This window comes from Lepisosteus platostomus, chromosome 14, assembly GCF_059453375.1.
Source record: "Lepisosteus platostomus isolate fLepPlt1 chromosome 14, fLepPlt1.hap1, whole genome shotgun sequence".
Taxonomy (NCBI): Eukaryota; Metazoa; Chordata; class Actinopteri; order Semionotiformes; family Lepisosteidae; genus Lepisosteus; species Lepisosteus platostomus.
The window spans coordinates 20,800,087-20,824,775 of NC_142624.1; the positions used below are offsets into that span (position 1 = coordinate 20,800,087).

The 24,689-nt window shown below is 36.1% G+C and overlaps 2 protein-coding genes across 2 annotated transcripts; both read right to left on the reverse strand.

Annotated features, from left to right (window-relative positions):
• Positions 1–1,015: 1,015 nt before the first annotated feature.
• gpbar1 (G protein-coupled bile acid receptor 1) lies at positions 1,016–8,866 on the reverse strand. The gene is made up of 2 exons (XM_088604966.1): positions 8,617–8,866; positions 1,016–2,332 (listed from the first exon to the last, which is right to left on the reverse strand). Exon 2 carries the CDS (start codon positions 2,223–2,225, stop codon positions 1,281–1,283), a length of 945 nt encoding a protein of 314 aa, XP_088461092.1. The 5' UTR covers positions 2,226–2,332; positions 8,617–8,866; the 3' UTR covers positions 1,016–1,280.
• Positions 8,867–15,526: 6,660 nt separating this feature from the next.
• Positions 15,527–24,455, reverse strand: aamp (angio associated migratory cell protein). The gene is made up of 11 exons (XM_088604965.1): positions 24,073–24,455; positions 23,594–23,734; positions 23,164–23,283; positions 22,726–22,865; positions 22,173–22,317; positions 20,193–20,276; positions 19,903–20,018; positions 19,039–19,136; positions 17,003–17,093; positions 16,589–16,743; positions 15,527–16,367 (listed from the first exon to the last, which is right to left on the reverse strand). Exons 1-11 carry the CDS (start codon positions 24,161–24,163, stop codon positions 16,292–16,294), a joined length of 1,257 nt encoding a protein of 418 aa, XP_088461091.1. The 5' UTR covers positions 24,164–24,455; the 3' UTR covers positions 15,527–16,291.
• Positions 24,456–24,689: the final 234 nt, after the last annotated feature.

Below are 24,689 nucleotides of genomic sequence, written 5' to 3' on the forward strand. Positions count from 1 at the left end.
TTCTTTTTCTTCATATTTTTTTGGCTCAGTTGTCATACACTCCATTAATTTAAAATCACAGGCATGCATAATACATTATAGTAACTTGTACACATTCAATAACCAATTGTCTAAGCATATATTATTGAATAAATGAAACATCATCAAAAAGCAGGTCAACCTTCTTATAACCTTTGAGGATGCAATTATAAACACCAATCCTAGAAATACTATACTATACAATACTATATATTTATAGACACCAATTCTGTTAGGTTTTTTTTATTACACTCTAACATAGGTCCTTCAAATTTCTTTTATTGTTCCTTAAACATTGAACTTGATTTGCTTGAGATTATAAAGAAGAGCACATCATTTAGCCCTCCTAGCTCACTTCCTGGCAAATAGATGAGTGAACCAAGGATCTCATCCAGTTTTGTGATAGAAGCCAGGGTATAAGCTTTGACAACATGTTTAGACAGCTTGTTCAAGACTCACATAACCCTTTAAAACAATACATTCTCTTCTGTATTAAAATTGTCCTTATAAATACTTCTAACAAAAACTCCATTACCATTATTTCACTTCAGTCTCACAATATTCAGCATTTCAATCTCTGTGACATGCTTTAAATATAATACCTCATTTACAAATACAAATAATATTTTTAAAATATATCAATTATATCAAACCAAACACAGGTATTTTGTTAATTAACATATCAAAACTCCTCAATCACACTGTCATTTCTGTTTTTCCCTTGGGAGAACGACAAGCTAGTGACACAAGATTTTCAAAGACAAACACTTCTGGAGAGGTGTTAAGTGCAATTTGGTTCTGAACACAACCACTCCATTTTCATTCCATTCTTTGTAGCAAAGGTTACGGTCGCCTCGAAGTCATGACGGTTTTATATTAACCTGTCATCATACAGTAGTTGTGTAAATTGTGTAAATTCATATTGAAAGGACAATGGAAGAATTAGTTTGTGTTGCTAGAAAGTAAACTAACAATTCTGATATGTTTGTCCTTTCATATGTTTGATAAATGTACAGAATGAATAGAAGGAGGGTGTTTCCTGTACAAATTGATGCCATACAGTACCATCATACTATTCACTTGTACAAGTCATTGGGGTTCTGCATTATAAAAGATTTGCTCAGGTTGTAGATACAGGCTATAAATGAATGAAATTTCTGCATTTGCCATGACTCCAATTACTCCAGATATTTGAAATGTAGTGTTGTACACATGTAGGAGATGTGGTAAACTCAGGGCTAAAGGGAAGAATCCTTACTGACTTATCTCTTTTGCCATCTGTCCCTAAGCCTTTCAAAGACTTTTCTGATTGGCTCAGTATACTGCCGATTTCCCAGTCCCAGAATGACAGGTATGATAGCTGTGCTCCCTATGCCAGTGCATGACAGAATAATGTGCGTCGTGGAGTCTGCAACCTTAACTTGGCCTTGTGAAAGGGAAAAAAGAGAAACATGCACATAAATGATGTAGGGAACCCAGCAGATCAGAAATGTCAGAGACACAGCTGCTACACACTTAGCATAGCGCACATTCATCCTGTGTTCTTTATCTGAAGCCTTGTCACGATCAACAGCTCTGTGCAGCTTGCAGATGTCTCTCATTTTCTCCCTGGCAATCCACAGTACTCTCACAGTCATGAAGATAATTGAGAATATTGCAGGGATCAAGAGTCCATACACTTCCAGGTAGATGAATTCATGAGGAAAAATATTTCTGTAGGAGCAATCATCTATCTCCTGGCTGCTGTTTAAGGCAGCCCTGTTGTTCCACCCAAAAGCAGGCAAGGAGGCATACAGCAACGGTGGAACCCAGACAGCCAGCAGAGCCAAGAGAAAGAAACGGTGGGCCCAGAAGCTGCCGTATTGCAGTGGGTTGACTATGCAGAGGTAACGTTCATAATGCACCATCACCAGGTTGAAGAGAAAAGACAAAAATAGAAAGTTGGGGAAGGTATGTAGCAGAAGACAGGTGTGGAAATCCATTTGCCTCTCCAGGCTCATGCTGGGGATGAATGGCAAAGCGATGCCAGTGCACACATCAGCGACCAGTAAGCTTAGAAAAAAATAATTGGGAGTGTTATGCAGTTTTCTGTTACAGATGATACCAATGATGATGAGGAGATTGGCTAGGATGATGACTGTGGAGAGAGGGTTGGTGATGCTGAGGATAAGAGAAAGTTCCCAGCTAGTTGTATCATTGTGTCCCATGTTTGGCCTTTCAGCTCAGCATCTTCAATCTGAAAGCCAGACACTCTTCTCTGTCTCTCTTCTAGGCTCATGAATCTTCAACAACCCAAGGTTGAAAGGAAGCATTGCTGTGGAAAAGAAAAAAAGATTTACATAAATCACGTTGTCAAAATATCGTTTTGCAAACAAACCTCCATAGTTGACAGTTCTAAGTATTCCAGAAAAGTGCTAGTTTAGGATTCTGAAAAGTCAGCAATATGAATTTCTAACATCTTTATCTATATTGCTTATAAATCTTTGTCTGAAGAAGAATGGTATGAAAGACAAGAATGAAAGGAAATAATGAACCTTGTACTTAGATTCTTGTTTAATTTGAAAATGGTTAATCATCATGAAATCATCATGAAAGCATCTCACACAACACAAACATGACGGCTGCAATAACAACAATAGGGACTGAGGACCTGCAGTAGAACTGTAGTAAGAGGACATTGTTTTACTACTCGCTTTGTGAAAATATATTCAGATTTATTATAATGCACTTCCAAGCCACAATGGAAAATGAAAATGATTTCAAGGTACCACCATAAATTAAATATTAATTTTAATTTAGGTGAATAAACAGAGTGTGCTGATGTACCTAAATGGATACTAAAAATTCTTGCCATAAATATAGAGTATTCTGTGCCTTTATATCAAGACTACAGTATGTGTAAATTCTAAAACAGCAAATCTGTTTTCAGACAGGTAGGTATGATTACATTGCAGCTGAGCAGCAAAGATGGCCTTAAATATGTTAGCTACCTCAATAGGCCTGTATTGAAATCTTCTGGCACTTTCTCTCACTGCCACTGTGCAGGTTCTCTTTTGCACAGTGTATCTTGGATGGGGTCAGTTGCATTGTACTACTGTCTCAATGCGGAACTTCCAGCAGAAAATGATTCAGTAAGTTCTCCGGGCTGATGACACAAAGCTAAACAAGATGTCGGCCACTAGCTATCCATCCACAACACCTGTATTATTACAGACAGCCACTTCATCCCATGCATTACAAAATTTGCAACCATCTTACTTGTAGTAACTAACACAATGACAAGATCATCATCAGCTTGAAGGCGATGATCAAGAAGTGTCTCTCCGTCTATGAGGGAAGATAACTGTATAAAATGGCCTCGGACTCGGATCCAAACTTCAGATTGGCAGAGCTCAGTATAACAACATTGAGAAGATCAGTGCTGCAGCTGAGCTTAAAGAGTTGGCCTCAACGTTCACCAAGAAAACATAGAAAGTATCACCCACATAACCTCCAGCTTAGAACCATTAGGCATGTTATCTCCTTTAAAGGATCCCTCAAGTTCTTCAAAGCTCTCAGAAAGGAATGCTGTCCATAGAAATACTGAAAAAATAGCCAGAGCTACCACTTCAATGCAACACTGAGCAGACTAGAAGCTGAGTATCTCCACATGCCTGTATCCCCTGCCACTGATTAGGCCCTATTGCTGCTCTCTCTCTGACTGTCTCTGTTAAACCCTAATGTTTAAAATTGCACATGCAAAAATAGTCTTCAGATGAATCACATGCGTTCATAAAGATAAAATAAATACAAAAATAAGTTGTGTTGGTTTTTAATCCCCATGGAGAAAAAATACGATAGTTTCAAGATACATATACTTTATGGAATCAAAAACTTCAAACAACCTTTTAGTACTACTCTGTATCTGAAAATACCAGAAGTGTCTTTCAAATATATTTATAAAAAATATTTAAGAAAGTGTTTGAAAATACCTTCGATACACATTTGACACAGGTCTGGTGTCTATGGTTTCCTCTTAGTTGACTCAAGGTTTGCTCATTTTCAATGGAAGCTTTCAGAATGACTTGTAGTTCTCTAGTTCAAAGGTAGTTTACAATAGAATAAGATTTATTTACTCTGTAAAAGTGTAATTTTTAGTAGTTGGACTCAGAACAAATATCAGTATTGAAAATATTCAATACCATTCTTAAGAAAAGACATCCCTGGAAAACATATTTAAAAAGTTAATTGTTTCTTAAATAAAGATAAAAAGTGCACATCAAAATGTTCATTAACATTGAAATAAAAGGGATTTAAAAAAATAACATGAACCAATTACACTTACTGTTATACTTACTGTAATTACTGTACATATCATCTTTCCCTTATGACTGAGTTCCATTTTGTAATAGCAGAAGCATCAGTTTTTACATCATTGGTGCTGTTTTATTTTTTTTGTCCCCACTGCAGTTACAAATTTAGAACATTGTCACCACTGACATTTCTGGTATCTAGTTATCTATATCACCAATTGTAGTTTCAGAGCTGAATTACAAATTAAATACCAGTCATAAACTGTCTTACATGTAACTCAATAGTGTTTTTCCTCCAGTGGTGTATTGAAAGTACCAGAATTTTTCTATTAAATTCAGTATTTGGTTAATTACATGTATACAAAATGGACAGTTTTTTCCCTCCAATTATGTTGATTTAATTGCATACCCAAAATATTTACAAGTGCACTTTAGACACTACATCCTTCTAAATCTAACTTAAATTAAAGCTACAGAACTTTCTTACATATATAACTAATTTATGTTCTACAGTAGGTGTAGTAAGTGAGTCAGCTTTTATTCTCAATGTTGCCAGTTGAGAAGGCTTGTGCACTGAACTCTGTACTACCTTCCTTTGCAGTCAAGAGGTAGTGGGAGGGTCTGCTGTAGAACTGAAAATGATCTATCTAAAGCAGAAACAGCAATTTTGCAAACTGACAAGACCCATGATCTAAAGGGCAAACATTTTGCAATGTTTCCTTATACCCAGAAGGGGTGTGTTTTAAGTTTTTCTGTAAAATATTGTTACAAAGCAATGTTTAGTTGGTTCAGTTTAGTTTCGGATTTCATAAGGATTTGGATGAATAAACAGTGTGCAGAGTGTATTTCCAAAAATAGTTTTGGAAAAAAAAAGGTTTCTTCCTAGTAATAACTACGCTGCACTTGAATTTGCAATTTACTGTGAACTTAACATATTCCTCAGGCTGACGGTTCAATCTCACACAACAATCCATGTCAGACTGCTAAGGCTCTTTTAAAACTCCATGAAACTAACACAAAATGAGGCCAGGGGGCTGTTTTATAAAGCAGGTTTTAAGTAATTCAGGATTATCTCAAGTTATCCGGATAGAATTAACCAAATAGGTGAGTTGAGGTTAATTCTGTTTCACGAAAGCAAACTCAGGTTTAGGTCATCTGGTTAAAGCAATTCAGATATGAACAATCTGACACTCTGTGCATTCACATAGCATTTCAGTACACATGGAGGGTCAAGCAGTGAATCTTTCATCTGCGCCAGCAAAACCTCAGCAAAAAAATGTGCGTCTAAATCCAGTGATCATGAATTATGACTCTTTAAGGAAAACTGTGAGGATAAAATGGGTTGTAGTAATGAGAAGCTATACTGTAGCTGCTGCAAAGGTCAGAGACACGGTATGGCAAAGAATCGCTGATAAATTGAATGTGGAAGCTAATTATGAAATATCTCAAGATAAAACACTATAAAAATTGTGCAACCTACGTATGTGTTGACATTACTTAATTTAAATTTGGGTGAAGTGGAGCTCCCCTTTAAACTATTGAGTCATTTTTTAATGTTTTTTATGTAATTTATGCATTTACAGTAGTTGGATCATAATGGGAGGAGGAATCATCATCAACGCGATACAGAATGCATTATTTTATTAAGGATATCTTCTTTTTCTAACTATTTTGTAACCCCCCCCCATTGTGAAAAAACGTGTTTTGTGTAATCATTGATGATTTCTAGGCTCGAAATTTATTTTTTACTGTACATTGATGATGTAATTTGATTTTCATTTGAATGAATATTTCATCATTTTTTTCTGTTTCTGTTCGTTTGGCCCTGGGGCATTTAATGTGGATGCCTAGCAGTCCAGAGCATCAATTATGTTAGGAAATGTAGGAAATGTAGTAAGAAATATTCAGATTACGCTGCATAGCTACATTGAACAGAAGCTATATTTACAGTGAATAGAATGATATGAGAATTATTTGAGTATTACAAGAATATCACTAGCTATTTCATGAAAAGAAGTATGATGGTGTTCGGTAATGTAAGGCAGGGATGCGTTATGAATGCATGTAAAAGCTGTAAAGTGCTACACAGATCAAATATTTCACTCTCCGTATTTCTGATTAATGACAGAAAATTACAGAGGTGAATGAGACCTGTATTGATGGGATTACCAAATCTCCTGGATTATCCTGCAGTTTCCAGGAATGATCAGTACTTCCTTGGAAGTGGCTGGACCTAATCCAGCAGAAAGAGGGTGTCTCTAATCTTCCTTCTCCAAGGATTTCTAGAGATAATGGAATTGTTTTCCCAGAGTGGGTTACATTAATTCTGCTGTTCAATTTACTGCTGCAGACTTGATTCAGAATGAGTAGGCTAATGCTAGTCACTACAGATGTATATAAGAATCCACCCACAGTAAACATGTGAACCTGAAATGTGGGGCCAGTATATTAACCAATGGGTAATGTAGATCTCCTCCAACTGTAGTTCCAGATTTGACACATACCATTGTCACTAGGAGGCTTTTTATTAATTTTTATTTTGAAATAAGTGACTACATTTAATCAACACAATAGTAATAATCATCCAGATCCTTATATAGTCTCATTTCTGATTCTGTATGAGACAGTGCCTTTCCAGTGCTTTACTTTAGCTTTCATCTTATTTATAAATATTTACATCCGATGGTTTCACATTAAAAGAACCATTTCATTTTACTGTTTCTCCAGATCTCATCATATCTACTTCAAGAGTATGATATCATACTGAATTGATTGAAATTGTAGCTTCTTTACCGTGCTGTCGAATGTCAGGTCTGCTCTGTTTATATTATGCGACAGGCACATGATAAAGGCGTGCAGCTGGTGGTCTGTGAAATTACTGAGTGATGAGCCTGTATCAAATCAGGTAACAACTGTGAATTCATGGCTTACAAGCTTGTCAGTAAAGTGACATACTGACAATGAAATCGAAGAAATGGTCTGCTTGTTATGTGACAGCACAGGACTGGCAGAATGCATTGGAAAAGTGCCCCTAAAAAATTCTCTCTATGCAACTTCCCTGAAATCAGTACAGAGTGTAAACAAGGTGCAAAATCTCATCAAATATTTTGGAAAATGCTGTAACTATAAATTACATATAAATACACTAAATATATTCTCAAGTTATGATGAGAATGACATCAACTATCAATGGATACGTTTTTGGTAGTACATGTAGTAATAGTACATCTTCATCACCTTTTTTCTAATCACTTTATCTAATAAGGGTCACGAGTCAGCCACACCCTCAGCTGGCAGCATGGGACACAAGGCAGGACAGATCCTGGATCGGACAACAGTCCACCACAGGGCACATGCAAATACAAGCAGGGCAAATTCTTACAGAAGTTAATTAAGGTACCAGTATGCCTTTGGCCTGGAAACTGGAGCACCTGGAGGAAACCCATGTGAACCCAGGGAGAACATATTGTGCACATTCCATGCAGATCACACCCCAGGAACTGAACACAGGGCACCAGCGCTGCAAGGAAGCAATGCTAACCACTGTGCCACCCACGTAATCACATTTTCCATTAAATTAAAGATGTCTTATTTTGATTAGAAGAATAGCAGATTACAAGGTAAAGTCTGTATGTATGTTAACCAACAGGGTTTTAGACTCCAAAAACATAAACTGCACATTACAACAGTTTACGACAGAATCTTTTTTAAAAACAAACATCTAAACATTTTTTGTGTACACTACGCATTCAGAAAAATACTTCAAATGAAAGCCTGTATGTTACTTAAAAAAACATATTTAAAACTTTGTTCTGAAAAATGAAAAGCTGCCAAATCAACAGGTTATATGCTTTCAAAGCAAACTGAAGTTGCTGTTTAAAACCTGTTTAAACCTTTCTTCATGTATTCAGAAAAGTATCTGATTAGTACATATTGAAACAAGGCCCTTGGTGTTATATTTACTTATTTTCTATCCTTACAATGACCACACATTTCTCCACATTCATTACTCCACATTCATTAGACATATATCATAGTTTCAAATTCACTTTTTAGATACCACTACTTCCCTTTACAAATGATGTTCATTTTCAGTCTTAAAGTTTAAGTTTGTCCAAAAAACATTATAATGAACAGATATAATTGAAGTGATGCTCATAGTACTAATTTCGGTAAAGGGTCTCAACTCTTTTATCACACAGTTTACAAAGATATTTTTTCAGTTGATTTCATTATTATTCTAAAAATGTCTACGTTAATGGTTCAGTCTCCATATTTGCAAGCTCTTTTTAACTACAGTACCTACCTTTCTCCCAAAGTGGTAAAGATTTTAGAATTTTCTGTTATTTGACCACATCCAAACAGTTGCAAAATTGTGTTTGCTGATTTATGTCCTCCATGTACGTCTCAGAATAGCCACTCTGTTTCTGGTTTCTCGTCATAGAAAGAGAAAGAAGATTGAAGAACTTGGCCTGTCAATGACACTGAGGAAGTCTGTGCTCCTCTCCCCTCAGAGCGTGAGATTGTGTGCAAAGCGGAGAGGAGTCAGATACCATGGGTTTCAACAAGGCAGTGATGCTCGTAAATTTTAAAGAGACAGTCTTTCCTTCCTTAACCAAGTATGAAACAGATGCATACAATAGATTAGCCATAAGTGTGATCCATGAGAAAGATTGGTGTATGACCAATCAGACATGACAAAAATTCACAAGCATGATGTTTTATTTTTGAACTCTTAAGTATTTTAAGGGTTAGTTTCACACTGAATTTTAAAATCCATATATACTTAGACACATTTGTTTCCACCCTGACCATCAGAAATTGTGAGATTTGTCTGTGGCATATTAAACTTCAAAGAAAAAAGTAAAATTAATCCAGTTAAAAATAATTAAATAAAAAAAACAAAAGTATGAGCTTATTGCTGCCTTTAACCTGGTATTTTGAAGATTTGATTGCAAATGCAAGTTAAATATTCTGCTTCAGTAACAGATTGACATCTGAAAAAGGAATAACGTCCTGTGAATACTAAAAGGTATCTCATTAAAAAGAAAGAACATAGGTACTGAGCAGCACAGTGGTGGAGTGGTTAACAATTCTGCCTTGCAGCACAGGGGACCTAAGTTCAGTTCTGGACCTGGGGTGCTGTCTGTGTGGAGTTTTCATATTTGATCAGTGCTTGCAGGGATTTTCTTCCCCAATTCAAAGATATACCAGTGGGTGAATTGGCTTCTAAGAAAAGTTTGTGCATGTCTGTGGCTGTGTGTGCCATTAGATTAGTGTCTGTCCAGGATGTACCCCACCTTGCTGGATTAGGCTCTGGCTCCACTGCAAACCTGAATTGAATTAACCAGTTAGAAAATAGATGGAACATAGGTGCTGCTGTAACTTCAACAAAGAACTGCTACACAACCATTATAAGTATAATATTATAAGCATAATATGATAAGAAAGGTTCCAGCCAGTTATATTAAACTGGTTTCCTTAAAAGGCATTGAAAAATATCAGCATTAAAATCGCTCTCCAATGCACAGGTTCACTACAGAAAAAAAAATCAACTACCTACTGTAACATTCTCCATGCTTAACTTACTGTGCCATTAAGTTTCTTTTTGGCGGATTGCAGTTGCTGTAAAAAATGCTGTGTTTTCCATTTAATTTATATAAGATGGCACAGTGGCAAAGTGGTTAGTACTACTACCTCACAGTTTCAGTGGCTGTGAATGATTAATCTAAATTGTCTCTTTTTGGAGTGAGGTTCTTTAATAATTGGGGAGGGGTACCCAGTTTAATCAGGACTGGCAATAGGATTTTTGAGAAAATGAACCAGATGATGTTGATGGGCTTAATGGCCTCTTTGCATGTGCGGCCTTTGTGTTTTAATGTTCATTCTTCTTTGATGCATTTTAAGATTGGCCTTTATATGTCTCTGGTCATCATTCATTTTAGTACAGAACAAAGGCTTTCATCATTTGTCTTGCTTTTACAACACAGACACTATGAGGTAATTGTAGTGAATGTAGCCTGAGGAATTGTTCCATGGTAAATTTGTATTACCTGAATATAGCACATGATATAGGACTACTCAGTATGCCATTCCTATAAATCCATTCTCTTAAAAATGAAGCTATATAACCAAAGCTTTAGAAAGCATCTGCTCAGAATGATATAGGACTGTACTTATTCTCATACTACTATTACTTTAATAATAATACTGTCTAATACTGTGTAATTCTGAATAATACTGTCTACAGACAACCCAAAAGAGATTTTCAAACCAGGGATATTTATGTAAGATTTGCACTATCAATGACAGTTGTGCACAGATCAAATCAAATCAAATCAAATCAAAGTTTATTTATCAAATGCACAACAATACAGCGTGCAGCAGTAGTTGCCTGCAATGAAATGTCTTTTCTGCGAGCTCACAAAAATCACAAAATTAAGGTTACGAAAATAAGGTTACATAATAATAGATAATAATGTAATAGAAATTGAATAAAACCGATATGAATAGAGCTGCTATGTGTCCATGGTGTATGCAATATATACAAGTAGTGCAGTTATGCTGAATACAGTGAAAACTGTGTATCCATGTAGCTATTACAGGTGATTTGCTAAAGGAGCTGCAGGTTGGCTGTTTAGCAGTCTTATTACTTTTACTTTAGATAAATTACTTTATCTCAAGTAATATTTACATCTACAGTAAATGTCTAACAGCCAGCCGCTTTTGCTTTTCATAAGCATATAGACTTGTTCCAATATTCAGATGCTTGTAGTAGATACAAAAAAAAAAAGGTTCTGGTCCAAGAAGTTATTTATAACAAATGTATAAATCAAAGCACCCTAATTTCTATGTCATTGACAGACTTCTCATTTTTGAGAGCAAAATAAACCAGCTCCATCAATTTGATTTTCTCCTCTGCTATTACTCCAGTAGGTTCAATATCAGTTTATCCAAAAGTCAGGATTTAAACTGGACTAAATTAAAAAAAAATTGAAATTAAAACTAAACAGTTAAATAATGTAGTCACACACACATATACATATATACTGATGGAAAAAAAGAAACACAGCATTTTCTGGAATGAGAATGCTATAGTTATTGCTTATGTACTTTTGACAAAAAGTTGTCAATTTGTTTTAAGCCCTCTGACCAGCAATACAGCTTGTGCAGTGAGGCATTGCAACCTGGCAATCACATGAAAGCTCGTTAGGTGCACTTTTACCCAACAAGGTCCAGATGGAACAATGCCTGATCAGGTCACCTTTAAAAAAGCCTTAATTCAAAGCTTAGGTCACTGCAAGAAAAAGGCCACTTAGTCAATTTTTGGTGCACGTCATGTTCCAGCATTGCCAGACGTTTTGGAGTAAGCCATAATGACCGCAGAGAAGGTTTCAGCAGACCACCAGGACAGATGACCATCCAAGATCCTTCCGCCTTCGACTGACCACACCAGAGCAGGACCGACACATCAGACTGGTCCATCTGAGAGATTGTTTCAGATCTGCCACCCGTACTGCTGCTGAAACTGCCGGCAGACACAATGCCCACATTAGTGACAGGACAGAGAGGCTTCAGGCTGCTGGCCTTAGAGCAAGGCGACCTGTCAGGGAGATGTTGCGTTTCTTTTTTCCATCACTATGTATAACAAATATTTAAGCAAATAATATTGTGCTTTTCATACACATTCAGAGGAGTATGAGCAATAAACATTTTTAATGAGCATTGAATTTAATTCTTCTAATTTTCTATTAAGTCTCAGTAAGCCTCTTTCCTTTATCCTTTTAACATTAACGTGTCCTAAATGTCTACCCCAGGTTAAAATGATAAATGTATAAAACATCTTCACCAATGACAGAAGTTTCATAATCATTCACAGTACAGGCTCAGAAGTCTCCAAAGAAAGAGAACAAACACAATTATCTTGAGTGATTATGCTCTTATTCAATAGCTGCCGTCACAAACAAATAATTTCAGTTTCAGATGATTTTTTAATTTGACACCAGGAGACAGATGTACTGCAGTCTAATCTATTTGTACACATACTGTGCCTACTAAACCCAACCATTTTACACTAAAAATGTGAGTAATGTGTGTTATTAATTCAGGCAAACACATCCTTCTGTGTGGTGGTTTGTTGTTCATATAAAATATACTGTAGGCATTAAAGAAGAATCGATTTGTCCACTACGTTTTCTTTCTTCTAGTTTTGCAGTGGAGGATTTGAAGGGTCTTCAGGAAGGTAACACTTACAAAGTGCATAGTTGCTTGTCATTTCCTCAGGGAGAAAGGAAAACAGATGGAAGTAATATCTTATTGTTTAGCAGGAGGTATCCGGTGAATTGCATTCCTATTGTTTTTTTGTTACTCAAAAACTTGTCTGGAAAAATAAATATGTACACTTTCAGAACTCACTGTAACGTCTATAGATCAAAATTAATACATCATTTAATTCTGTTCAAAAACATGAAAAAATACTGCCCAAAGATTGTTTTGTAAGCAATGCATATAAAGCACTTTGAAAAGTACCAGTTACTGGACCTGATATCCGTTATCTATACTGAAACTTTTGCTGTTTAGAAAGTATTTTGTATCTACATTACATTTATCTTGTTTAATAAATACAATAGGATATAAACGTAAATAAGGTAAATGGCATGATTAACTTGATTAATTGGTAGCTGTGGAAAAGTTAAAACCACAAAACACTGTTTCATAATGATAAGCAAACACCCTATACTCACCAGGTGGAGGACATACTGTATATCTGTTCTGTGCAGAATAATATTTGCAGACATAAGTGAATTACGTTTTTCTCTGGTTTTCTAGTTATGCCTGGTGGTCTAAAAGATGAGACTAACAAAGATCATGAAACCATCCAGAAGCTCAGATTAATGCATCATTTGCAAGTATGTCTAAATGTAAAGTTTATCTGCAGTCTAGCTGAGCTAGAACATTAGCACACCACAAAGACACAACATTTATACTAAAATATGTTCAGTATCATAATAAGATAGGAAGACATGCATGTCTCTTGGTAGAAGAGACAGACCAGCCTAAACTCCCAATTTTCTGTTCTCTAGAAACACAAGCATGCCCTTGGTCTCACTGATACGGAGAGATGTGGGGTTATCTTTGACATAGAAATCAACAAAAAGCATTGATGAGTAAAACAACAGAAAAGAGACATCTGTTCACAGCCCTGGTCTAAGACTTTTTATTGTATTTACAATGTATTGTATATAAGGCGCTTGTGAATTCTGAATGTTTCAACCAGTAAAAGCACACCCAGGTTGACCAGATGTCTGATGCTTGAACTTGGATCGTGTCGCTAGTCACTGGTGTCTAAGTTGGCAGTATGCTGCTGGGAATAGGTTTGGGGTGAGTTGGCCAGTGCTCTCCTTCGGTAAAGCAATGACTTCCTAGCTACCCACAGGCTTGAGAGATATATATTTTCTATATATTTTGAAAAAAAGTTATTCTGGGGAAAACTACACATTATATACTATTATATACTCACTGGCTCCAACTTAAGAGTTATGCTTACAACTTAGTAACAGCAAAGTATGCTGTTAGCTACCAATATATTTGGGCACAAATCTTCCTCCAAAACAGTACAGCAGTTACATTCATATTTTTACTGGGCATATATCCACTTCCTCTGGGATGAAATCATAAATGGTCTCCTTAAAAGACTTTCTAGTGATTCATGACAAGCCTATGTGGCAAACAAAGTTGGTTTGATGGTTTGATGTGGTCTACATTGGTTTCTTGTTGATCTGAAATAAACAGAAGATATATACTGTACCATATTTTAATTTGGTTATCTCAAATCCTCCAACATTATTATTTTTTTAAATCAAATTTTGCCTAGCATATTAGTCCTGTGTGACTCCTGTACTGCAAAACACCAAGGGGACTACAAACTGTAACAACACATGTTTGCTAGTCAAGGTTTATAAACAGTCAACTCCTTAGAGCAGCACTAAGCACAGGAAATAGTAAAAAGAGTGACCTCTTCACATATGCAGCTATGACAACCAGTAGAAAAGAAATCACTGACTGCCCATGCTTCCAGTTAGCTGTGGCTTATTTCCTGGTTACAGAAGACAACGACCATAAAATAAATAAAAAAATCTTCACAAGATTTAATAGCACTTTTCCAAATGCTTTCATATTTGGTGGAGGAGATAAACTAACATTAGCAACGTTTCTTTTCAAGTGGGACAATATACAGCAATTTGTAGGCTGCAAAGAAACTAGCAGAGATTAATTTTAACATTTTGTTTGAATTCCCAATCACACCTGCTGTAGCCATTCTCACATGCTATCTTTTTCATTACCTTTTATTTTAAAACACTGATGTTTTACTCTCTTCACCTCTCTCTCAACTTTCGACTCACCCCGTGAATCCACCTCTCCTGTGTCTGCGTCTCTCATGTTCCTGCCTGCTCTCCACTCCTGTCTTTTGTTCTCCCATGTTTTTTTACCTACTGATTTCCCCTCTCTTTCTCACACCTGAAGAAGGCTCCACAGCCGAAATGTTGTCTTTTTTTTTTCAGCCTTTACTTGTTCCTGTACTATTTGTAGTTAACACATTACTTGTGTTTGCTACAGTAGCTTCTACTGTTTTGTTTATAAGCCGTGTATCTGCTGCTGACAGAATTAGCTTGTCTTTTTCAAACCCTATGCATGTCTTTAAAGACACCAATTACTTCATTTGAACTCACTTTAACTTAACTCTCAGAGTTTCATACAGAGGCAAACATTAATTAACATTAACATAATTTTAGCACTCAAATAAAAACACATACAAAATAGGGATTAACTACACATTTCTAATTTGGTAGCCACTAATTGTAATTGTATGCTAAACAGAAATACACTGTTTAGAGCAAATAAAATGTTGTTTGATATATGTTCTAAGAAATAAATCATACATCACTTAGTTTCTCTGACAGTGATTGTCTATTTATAATGACACAACATAAATTCTGTTGAATTGCACAAAGAATCGAATATAGCCAGGCCTAAAATTAAAATATTTTTTTTAAATGCAGTTTGCCACTTTTCTTCAAAGCTTTTAACTCTCCTAATTTGAAAATAAAACTATTTGGCAAAAACACTTAAGTGTGGCTGTTTCAGTACATTAAGTGCCCTCATGTAAGCTTGAAATCCACAATAAAGGATAGATAAATTAAATCAGCTCAGACCTGTTCTTTTAAAAATAACATTTTAATAAAATCTGGCCATCTAGATAAGGACTATATTAAGTTGTAAATCACATCTTTATGTGATACATAACAAAAAATGGTTGTACATATGTCATGCAGGACTGGAAATGTGAAAGTAAACATCACTCTTCCAATGATTTTTAATCAACCTTAATTTTCCTTATATTAGAAATTTCAACATTTTCACTAGATGAATTGCATAAGTTAATATTTCAATGCACAAGACATACTGATTTAAATAATATAAAGTAGCCGCTGAACATACAGAGAGGCTAGTGGAAGAAATACAACAGATGAAAACAAAAACAGTAATAAATGTCATCAGAAGTTTTAATGTCAAAAAGGACCTTCTTCCCAACCTGAAATCTACTAGGAGTATCAACTAAAAATCATCAAGTTATGAGTCTGTTCTTTTTAGCCCACTTCCATCTTGAAAATGTTATGCCCAAAAAAAACAAATCAATATACAAGGGCAAATCCTAATTTACACACACAGTAGAGTTCAAACGTTTATGTGTACTCATTGATGGTTTTAATCAAATATCAGCAGAGAATAAATAAAACAACCTTTTCTACTGTCATCAAGAAAATAAAGACTTCAGATACTAGTGGCTTGCTTCAGCACAATTTCATATTTTTTTATTTTCTTTTGTAGCTTGATGCTTCTCCTCAAGAAAGTTGTATAGTTAAGCTGTCAGTATGGCAGTATGAATAGCTGGACCTCAGTATCTGGACAGCCTTGCGTTTTTACCGGTCTGGTCTCTGAAGACAGAAGACTTTGGCTTTGTGATCTCCTGAGGCAGTCACAGCCAAAGAGGCATCTCTACAAAGAACAACAACAGTGTACATTAATCCAAAATAAACCACAAAACAGGACTCTGTTGAGGTGATTTCAGTAGATCTAACACCTTTGTAACTGTCCAGCAAAATACACATAATTCTATTTGAAAATGAAAAGACCTAAAAAAAAATGTGTAAACAAACTACCAACAAAATTGGTTCCTTTGAAAAAATGCATCTTTAGGGAGTGGGAGAAAAACTCACCTGCTGAGTGTGAAATCAAGAATTTCAGCTGTGTGCCCATGGTACTCAGAGACCATGTTCCCTGATCGAGCATCCCAGATTCTCACTGCTCCATCCAAACTGCAGGTAGACACTAAGGAAGAGCTCTCCTCCCAATGCAGATGGACAATACCAGCCTATTGATACAGGAGAGGACAGCTCCATTATGACTGAAAATAGCACTACAGGTAAAGCTTTACAGCCACTGAACAAAATACCCTTTAACACAGTATCAAAGAAAAACAATTCAAAATGAAACAAATGAGCATTCATTTGGTTCAGCTTACTGCATCTCAAAGACCAATAATATAAAATTTTACAAAATTTCAAAACCTGCAGGCATCCAGGTTTATGAGACATACAGCTCTTTTCTTTAAATTTTCCAGTGCTTGTTACCTCATGTTGACATCTGTGCCTCAGACTTTGAGTGGGAAGATCATAGATGGCCAAAGTCCCATCCAGGTAAGCAACTGCAACCAAAGGGAACCTGTAACAAAGTTAGCCTATTACAAAGAATGTTTTAACTCATTTGTGACAGCTCAAAACACAGTACAGATTGGCATATTGCTTGGACAAAAACATGCTTGTCCAGGCTCTACAAGAGGAATGGAAGAGAATTCCACAAGACTTTCAACCTGTGTTTCAGAGCGGCCCACAAAGTTTCTCAAAAATGTTTGAAAAGAAAAGTAAAATGTACCGAGAAAAACAGTCATGAGACCACGACTTTTCAGCAGCCAACACCTCTAAAGGGATGGAATGCAGAAGTAGGATGTGCAAAAAACTGATTACAATAGTAAGCATTCTGGAAATCAAGCCAAGTTCTGTTACTTTGTATACATTTCCATAAAGGAATAATAAAAATAAGAGATCATTGGCTTTTTAATCTTATTTCATTTCAGTTTCACTTGCCTATTATTTAGTTTCTGCTTCACCTTAATTTTTTATTCATTTTGAATTTAGCTTTCTTTAACGAAAAATGCTAACATGTAAGAAAAATTTTCACAGGTTTGTCTCAACGGTGTTTGGGGACTTAAATGACCAAACCTGCAACAGATAGCATCTGGTTTCTTAAAACAAATAGTAAAGGCCCGAAGTCTGAAAGCAGACCAAGAGTTTAAAAACATGAGACGCAAACCATGAAATAAAGTGGAAATATTTACTTTCTGGACCAGTACAAGGAATTTATTGGTTCAACAATTAGTACACATGACTAACAAAACATTAAAACTTTTCCAGACTAGCAGTGAAGCATTGCTTTCATCAGATAGAGACAGCCTTTGGCTTTAATAATTGTTTTGCATTTTCTACACCAAGATACCGAGATATTTAGGAATTTGTGGGAGAATCTCACAATTTTTAAAAACCTTTTTTCTTAATTTATGGAGTTTCAGGCACTATTAAGAAATTTCAAAAGATGTTTTTTTTTTTATATTATCTAATATTTCTCTCTAGAAAGAAGATGCCCAACAAATAAGAGATCTAGGGGCTGGACCGTGGCTGACACTTGAAATTGAATTGAAATACTTGGAAGCATGACGGGTCACTCTCTGATGTATGTCATCATGAAGCAGAAACTTCTGTGCTCTTTACAAAAATCTGCTCCATCTGACTTCCTGTATGATTACAGTGCTACTACCACATTTACCTCTGAAAAGCTGGTGTCAGCATCTTTCACCGTGGAGCCCCCTTAAAACATTCACATCACATCACTTTCAATAACCTTATTCTTATTCAATTCAGGATCTCGGTAGCCAGGGGCCTTTCCCAGGAAACACTGGGTACAAGGCAGGATACACCCTGACAGTCCATACACCATTGTAGGGCACGCACGCGCGCACGCACACACACACACCAGGTCCAGTTTTTACAGAAGCGAGTGTGGGAGGAAATCGGAGCTCCCGAAAGAAATCCACAGGCACCACCACACAGATAGCACTCCAGGAACTGAACCCATAACTACACTTGTAAATCTAAAATCAACTTTTAATGGTGACCAAACCCATGCAAGATAGCACTGGAGTCTAGTAAAAAGGTTGTCTGCCCAATGCAGCCTTCCTCTCTCATGCCCTCCTTTCCTTTGATTCTGAGACTCAACATGCTGAGTTAAGTCTCCAGTGTAGATCAGCTTGCTTTCTGTAAATTCTGAAAATGTAACCTGTTTATTGAGGATTCACTTATGCAAGCAATTTTAATGTCCTGTAACTCCTACGAGCAAAGTATAAACAAAAACGTGCAATACACTCCCTTAAGTAAACTTTACATCAAAACTGGTTGTGAAACAAGTTACAAGAAAACAAAAGAACAATGAGAATGAAAAACAAAACAACTGTTTTGTAGTGCATAAAACCAAAGAACAACAAGTTTTGTTTTTATGCAAAGAACAACAAGTACAAGACAACATACGGCAAATTTAGAAGATGTTTTATACTTACACATTACAGAATCCTACAGACTCCACTGAGTTAGATTCAACCTCCCCATCCATTGAGCTTTTGGGTTTTTTTTCATCTATTGAAAACACACCCACTACCTGCAAAATAGTGCTACAGTTGTAAAACTAGATTACCTTTTCCTAAGAATTAGTACAGCTGAACAATTCAGTTATAACACATTTCTCTAAGAGGAAAATAAGTATTTAATGTGGCCATGGCAAAGAATACACAGTGCTGGATTTTATAAAGGAAGTGAGAATAATCTACACTTTAGTATATACATACGTTTTATCTAAGCTTCACAACAGACTGAGCAGGCTAAATATAGATATGTATAATCAAATGCAGACACAATCACATGTGATAGCCAATATAAGAAATTGAGAAATTTCACATTTTCAGAAGCTCAAAACCACAAAGCTTATTCCGAAGTAGAAACCATCCAGCTAAAATACAATAATCTAAAATGTTCACTTCACATCAGATTGAACTCTTTGTAGAGTAAAACAGTTTGTGTGCTGCTGCAGGGCATCTTATTTTCATATGTGCAAAACACTTCGCCCTTCCTTGTCCTATCATGCAAATAATTACTGGTTCAGACATTAATAGTGAAGAACTTAGCCCAAGCAATGCCCTAACCTATTACATACTGCCACCCTGTGGTAACAGTTTAAAGCGAATCAAAATAAGTTGCTTTTGGTAATTGTGATTTGTGTATGTATTCTTCAGAGCGAAGCGGGGTATTCAACAATGAAAGTAATTTATTGCTGGCCATCTAAAGGTTCTTTTATTATTATTTATTATTCTTTGATCTCATAACTTCATCCTCTTATTTCTGACTTCATTGTAAATGCCAGAGCTTACCTTGCCTGTAGCAGTATTAATAAGTTTGGCCTGGCAATCCACAGAGCCTGTCAGCACAAGGGTTCCATCTTTACTGCAGGCCATACAGGTTAGTGGGCCCTGGTGTCCATCCTGTCCTAAAATGTGAAAGAACTTGTTTATAGGTTGTGCAGAAGTAGCAACCAGTATACTTTATAACCTCACAGTGCCACTTGTATCTCCCTGCTCTTAATCAGCCATCATTGTTTCGAAACAGCTCTAAAATAATTTGCATTTAATTAAAACTTGCCTGCAATGGTACAATGACTCACCTTTGATAACATGAATGGAATTTCCCTGTTTGAGGTCCCAAAGTCTCACTACTCCATCTTCGTAGCCAACTACAGCCCTTTTACCTGCCAAGTATGGACATGGTCAATCAGCTTTGAACCTACCACACACAAAGGCTGTTCACTATAAAATCTGCAAGTCAAATGTATCATTGCACATTTGACTTTTATTGAACTAGTATCTTCAACAGATGAACAGGTTTTTGATAATCACATCCAGCAGTAGTGACAATCTTCCATTCCTTTTAAACAGTCTACCCAAAACATGCAAGGGTATGTACATTTTTTGTTTATTTAATTTTAAAAGTCTCTTGCCCTTGAACACCTTTGGTCAATATGAAGTTGAAAGAAAATGGCAATATATTAGCACTTAAAAAAATAAAATTGAAAATAAGAATAAAGAAAAATCAATCATTAGCATTATGCATTATGTTGTTACAGAAGAAATCATCACTAACACTTTTGACTTACAATATAATGATTATTAATGAAATATATGATTAAGCAAATATTCTCCAGAAAAGAAACTGAACACATAGATGTATCCATAGATACTTGTGAATAAATGTGAAGAGCATTTTCAGAGATCAAAAATCACTCTGCTAATCTGAGGACAGAGCATGCAGCTATGCAGTCTTGAGCCACCTGAAACTGAAAGTAACTGCGAGTGTACTTCAGTAGTAAACGTAGAGGTTGGAAAAGCTATGGTGTAGTACACATGATTTCTTGAGAAACAGGAGGTTTTGGACAGAAGTCCTTCATCAGCTGTGCAAGCAAAGTGCTTCTGAAGTTGCATAGCTGATGAAGGACTTCCATCCGAAACCTCCTGTTTCTCAAGAAACCTTGTGTACTACACCATAATGTTTCCAACCTCTTTCTATATATACATACACATGGTTAATACAGTAGTTTTTATGCATGCAGATAAGGTAGGCCTAGTAGTGATTAATATATATGGCCCGTGAGACTTGCTTTTAGCCACAGTTGTGACCCAGTTGAGAACCACTGCTGTATAAAGTACATTTGTTAAATGTAGGGTACATATACAACTATGCATTTACAGCAGTGATGTAGCAGGAGAACTCTTTCCTCAGGCCTTATATTTACAAACCACAGCTTTTCCTACCACAGAGGTTTTCATGAACAGAACCCCCGTTGTTGGCATTGGATAGCTGTATTTGGTAAATATTATTCTAGTCTACCTCCATCGTTCACAAAGCATTGCCAATAACAGAAATTTATTTGGTTTCCTCATTAAGTATTTTCACAGATTTTATTAATTGGAGTGAGATTTGCAATTCTCTAATCAGTAGTTACAGCTCCCATCCTTAACATAAAATCCTTAAGATCTATAGTAACTGCCCTCATGTCCATAAAAAACAATTGGGAAAATATAAAAACAAATTGGAATCGTGGAAACTATTATGTTTGTTTTATAGTTTGTATTTGTAACATTAATATAAATAAAACATACTGTTACCATAAATGTTCTATTTTTAATTCCATGCATATATTTGATCACATTAGACCAAAAACAAACTTTGTGTTTGTTTTTGGTCTAATGTGTGTTTGGTCTAAAACCTTGTGTTTAACCTAGTGCGTAAATATCCCAGTTAATCCCAGTGTAGTTTAGCAGTTTTTAATCATCCAAGTCTCTGTAATACCTCAGTGTCAGTGATGCTGAAACTACTCAGAATTCAAAAATAAGAACATAACTGTTTTTAAATATTTTAGGTGTATTACATATTATTATTGGTTATTTCTGAATAAAACAAAAACCAATATATGTTTTCCTTTGCATTGAAGGATAGTAAACCCCCTTTAAGATACAAAACGTCACCACTGTCTTCCTTTCCTGTTTTAAAACGGCTTTTTCCTCAGGGTACAAAGACATAAAGATGTGCAGTTCGACACTTGGCCCACTTGAGACTAATAGCGAGACTTTTGCCCTGAATATCTTACCATCGGGCAGGAATTTTCCACTTGTGGCCTGGCAGCCTGGCCCTTGGAAAGTCTTACACTCCCCGCCTGGGATCTTCCACATCCACACGTTACCGTCTGCTGTGCCAGCCAGCAAAACAGGGGCACAAGGATGCCATTCTAGCCACTGAAGAGACAAACAACCACACTGCCAAATCAGCCACTCGAACAAGAGGGAGTTCTCATAGCGGCAATGTGACTACACTTAGCCAAATTATTGAAAACTAGGGTTTGTCAGGGAAAACAAAAAATCAGGCAATATTAAAGTTTTACACCTCCACACTAAAAAGAAGTATTTTTTTATCCTCACAAAATATTTTGGAGGAAATATTTGAAAGCATATTTTAGTTTTTCTGTATAAGCAGATTCACACTATTACCAGGACTTTCCATGCAAAACTGCAGCTGAACAAGGAGTCTTTATTTAGAGGTTTAATGGTATATTAATACCAGAAGTGGTTAATGAAGGCCTTTATAAATGACATTCCGGGGCATTTGGACAGCCAGGAGTCGTTTAAGTGAGCTAAAGTACTCACCTCCAGATCTCCCACCTCAAAAGACCAGACCTCTTCCTTAGTTTCCACCTTCCAGACCTTGATGAGGCCACTCATGTCTCCACTAGCCACGAGCTTGGAATCATGACTGAAGGAAGCACAGGTTACAGAGTCCTTGTGGCCTGTCAGAAAATGTAGTTTGGTGTTAATAACTGTCGTTGTACACTGAACTATTAATGGGTTCCTTAAATGATTTTTTGTTATATAGTCCTCATATAAATTCTGAGTGTGACCGCAAAAATAATTCAAATTCATAATAATGGCATCTAACATTTAAGAAATGCAATCAGTATCCGTATAAGGCAATGCCGGATGCCCCACTTTAAGCCAGTTAAGTTCTAATTATCAATCTGATTGATAATAAATGTAGTCTATTAATAAATACAATAAATTTATACAAATAAGTATATGGAAAATCACCTGCACACTCAAAGACAACTTCTCCATCATTCAGCCTCCAAACAAAGGCTTTGTCATCTTCTCCACCAGTGACTGCCAAGCTGTTAGTGGCTGGGTCTAAACTCACACAGAACACAGATCCTGGAAACGAATATTAACATCAGTATTAGCAACGCATAACAATTACAGTAACAATAAGACTTCTATTTATTCATAGTTTACCTGGACTTATAAAGTGAAAAGCAGGAGGTCATAAAGCCATAAAATAGTGAGTAAGTCGTGTAAGGCTCCACTTTGCTTTTATAAATGTCAGTTCAACAATGTTTCTATATACTACTAGGTGTCAACAGTCGTTTACCTACATTTCCTCATATCTACTACGAATAGCACAGGAACACCACAGTACGTCGTAAAACTATCGACTGTTTCCTCACATATATATCGTTCCTACCTGTGTGCATGGAGAAGGTGAGTTCACTGTCATCCTGTCGAGCTTCCATGTCCTCTTCTTCAGTTTGCCAGCCCTCATCATCTGCGAAATCTCCTCCTTCCTCACCGAAATCGACATCTTCAATCTCGTTAGCCAAGTCATCTGGGCAAAATACAAAATGAAGCCCGTTGGGTACCTCATAACCCTTCCCAGCATACACATATGAATCTATTAGTTTAAACTATGACGCAAAGCATTTGAGAAAACATGGGCATCTTTGCATTATGCATGCTCCAGATCAGGTATATGTAATTGTGCACATACAATACGCTCATGAAAAATAAAATAAATACATATGAACTACGTTAAAACCAAAGAAGCGTAAAAGGAAAACTGACAATGTATATATTCATCTACTGAAATTAAGAAACAATTTGAAAATCACTGACATAATGCAGTCATTTCAACATGGCACACTGAGTAGTATTCAGTAACATTACCTGCCGTCTGTTCCGATTCATTAAGGTCAATCACTTCAATGATTTCTTCGTCCCCGTGTAAATCTACAGCTCCTTCTTCGGCATTATCCATTTTTCGGAATAAAAAATAACTGCCTGTTAAGAGAGCTCTATTTTATGAAAACAAAAAGTTAAATTACAACTAGCTAAAGATATGGACTATAACACGACGAATATTACCGGAAATCACTCATAACAACATTAAAGGCTGATATAGCACTTCGTTATATTAGAAATAGTAAAAGTCTGTTTCCAAAATAAAAATCCATAACAATCTAAAAACACTAATAACTAAATTCACACTCCAGTATCTCTATCCTCACGTGTTACACCTACTATTGAAACTTTAGCGTGGAAATCTGATTGATAAGTTTCTGATCCAATCACATTGCAGTGAAAAAAAGTAAATGTCAATAGTATTCCGGAATAGGCGGGGCTTCCTGTAGATGCAGCTAACGGGTTTGGTTGAGGTGAATAACCGGAAGTGAGAGCTTTATGGGAAATGAAGTGTATTCTAAGTAGCTATATGGTGAACAAGCTGAATGTTTCTCCTCCGAAATTAAGAATTGTTGAAATATCTAGTTACTTGGTCTATTTTT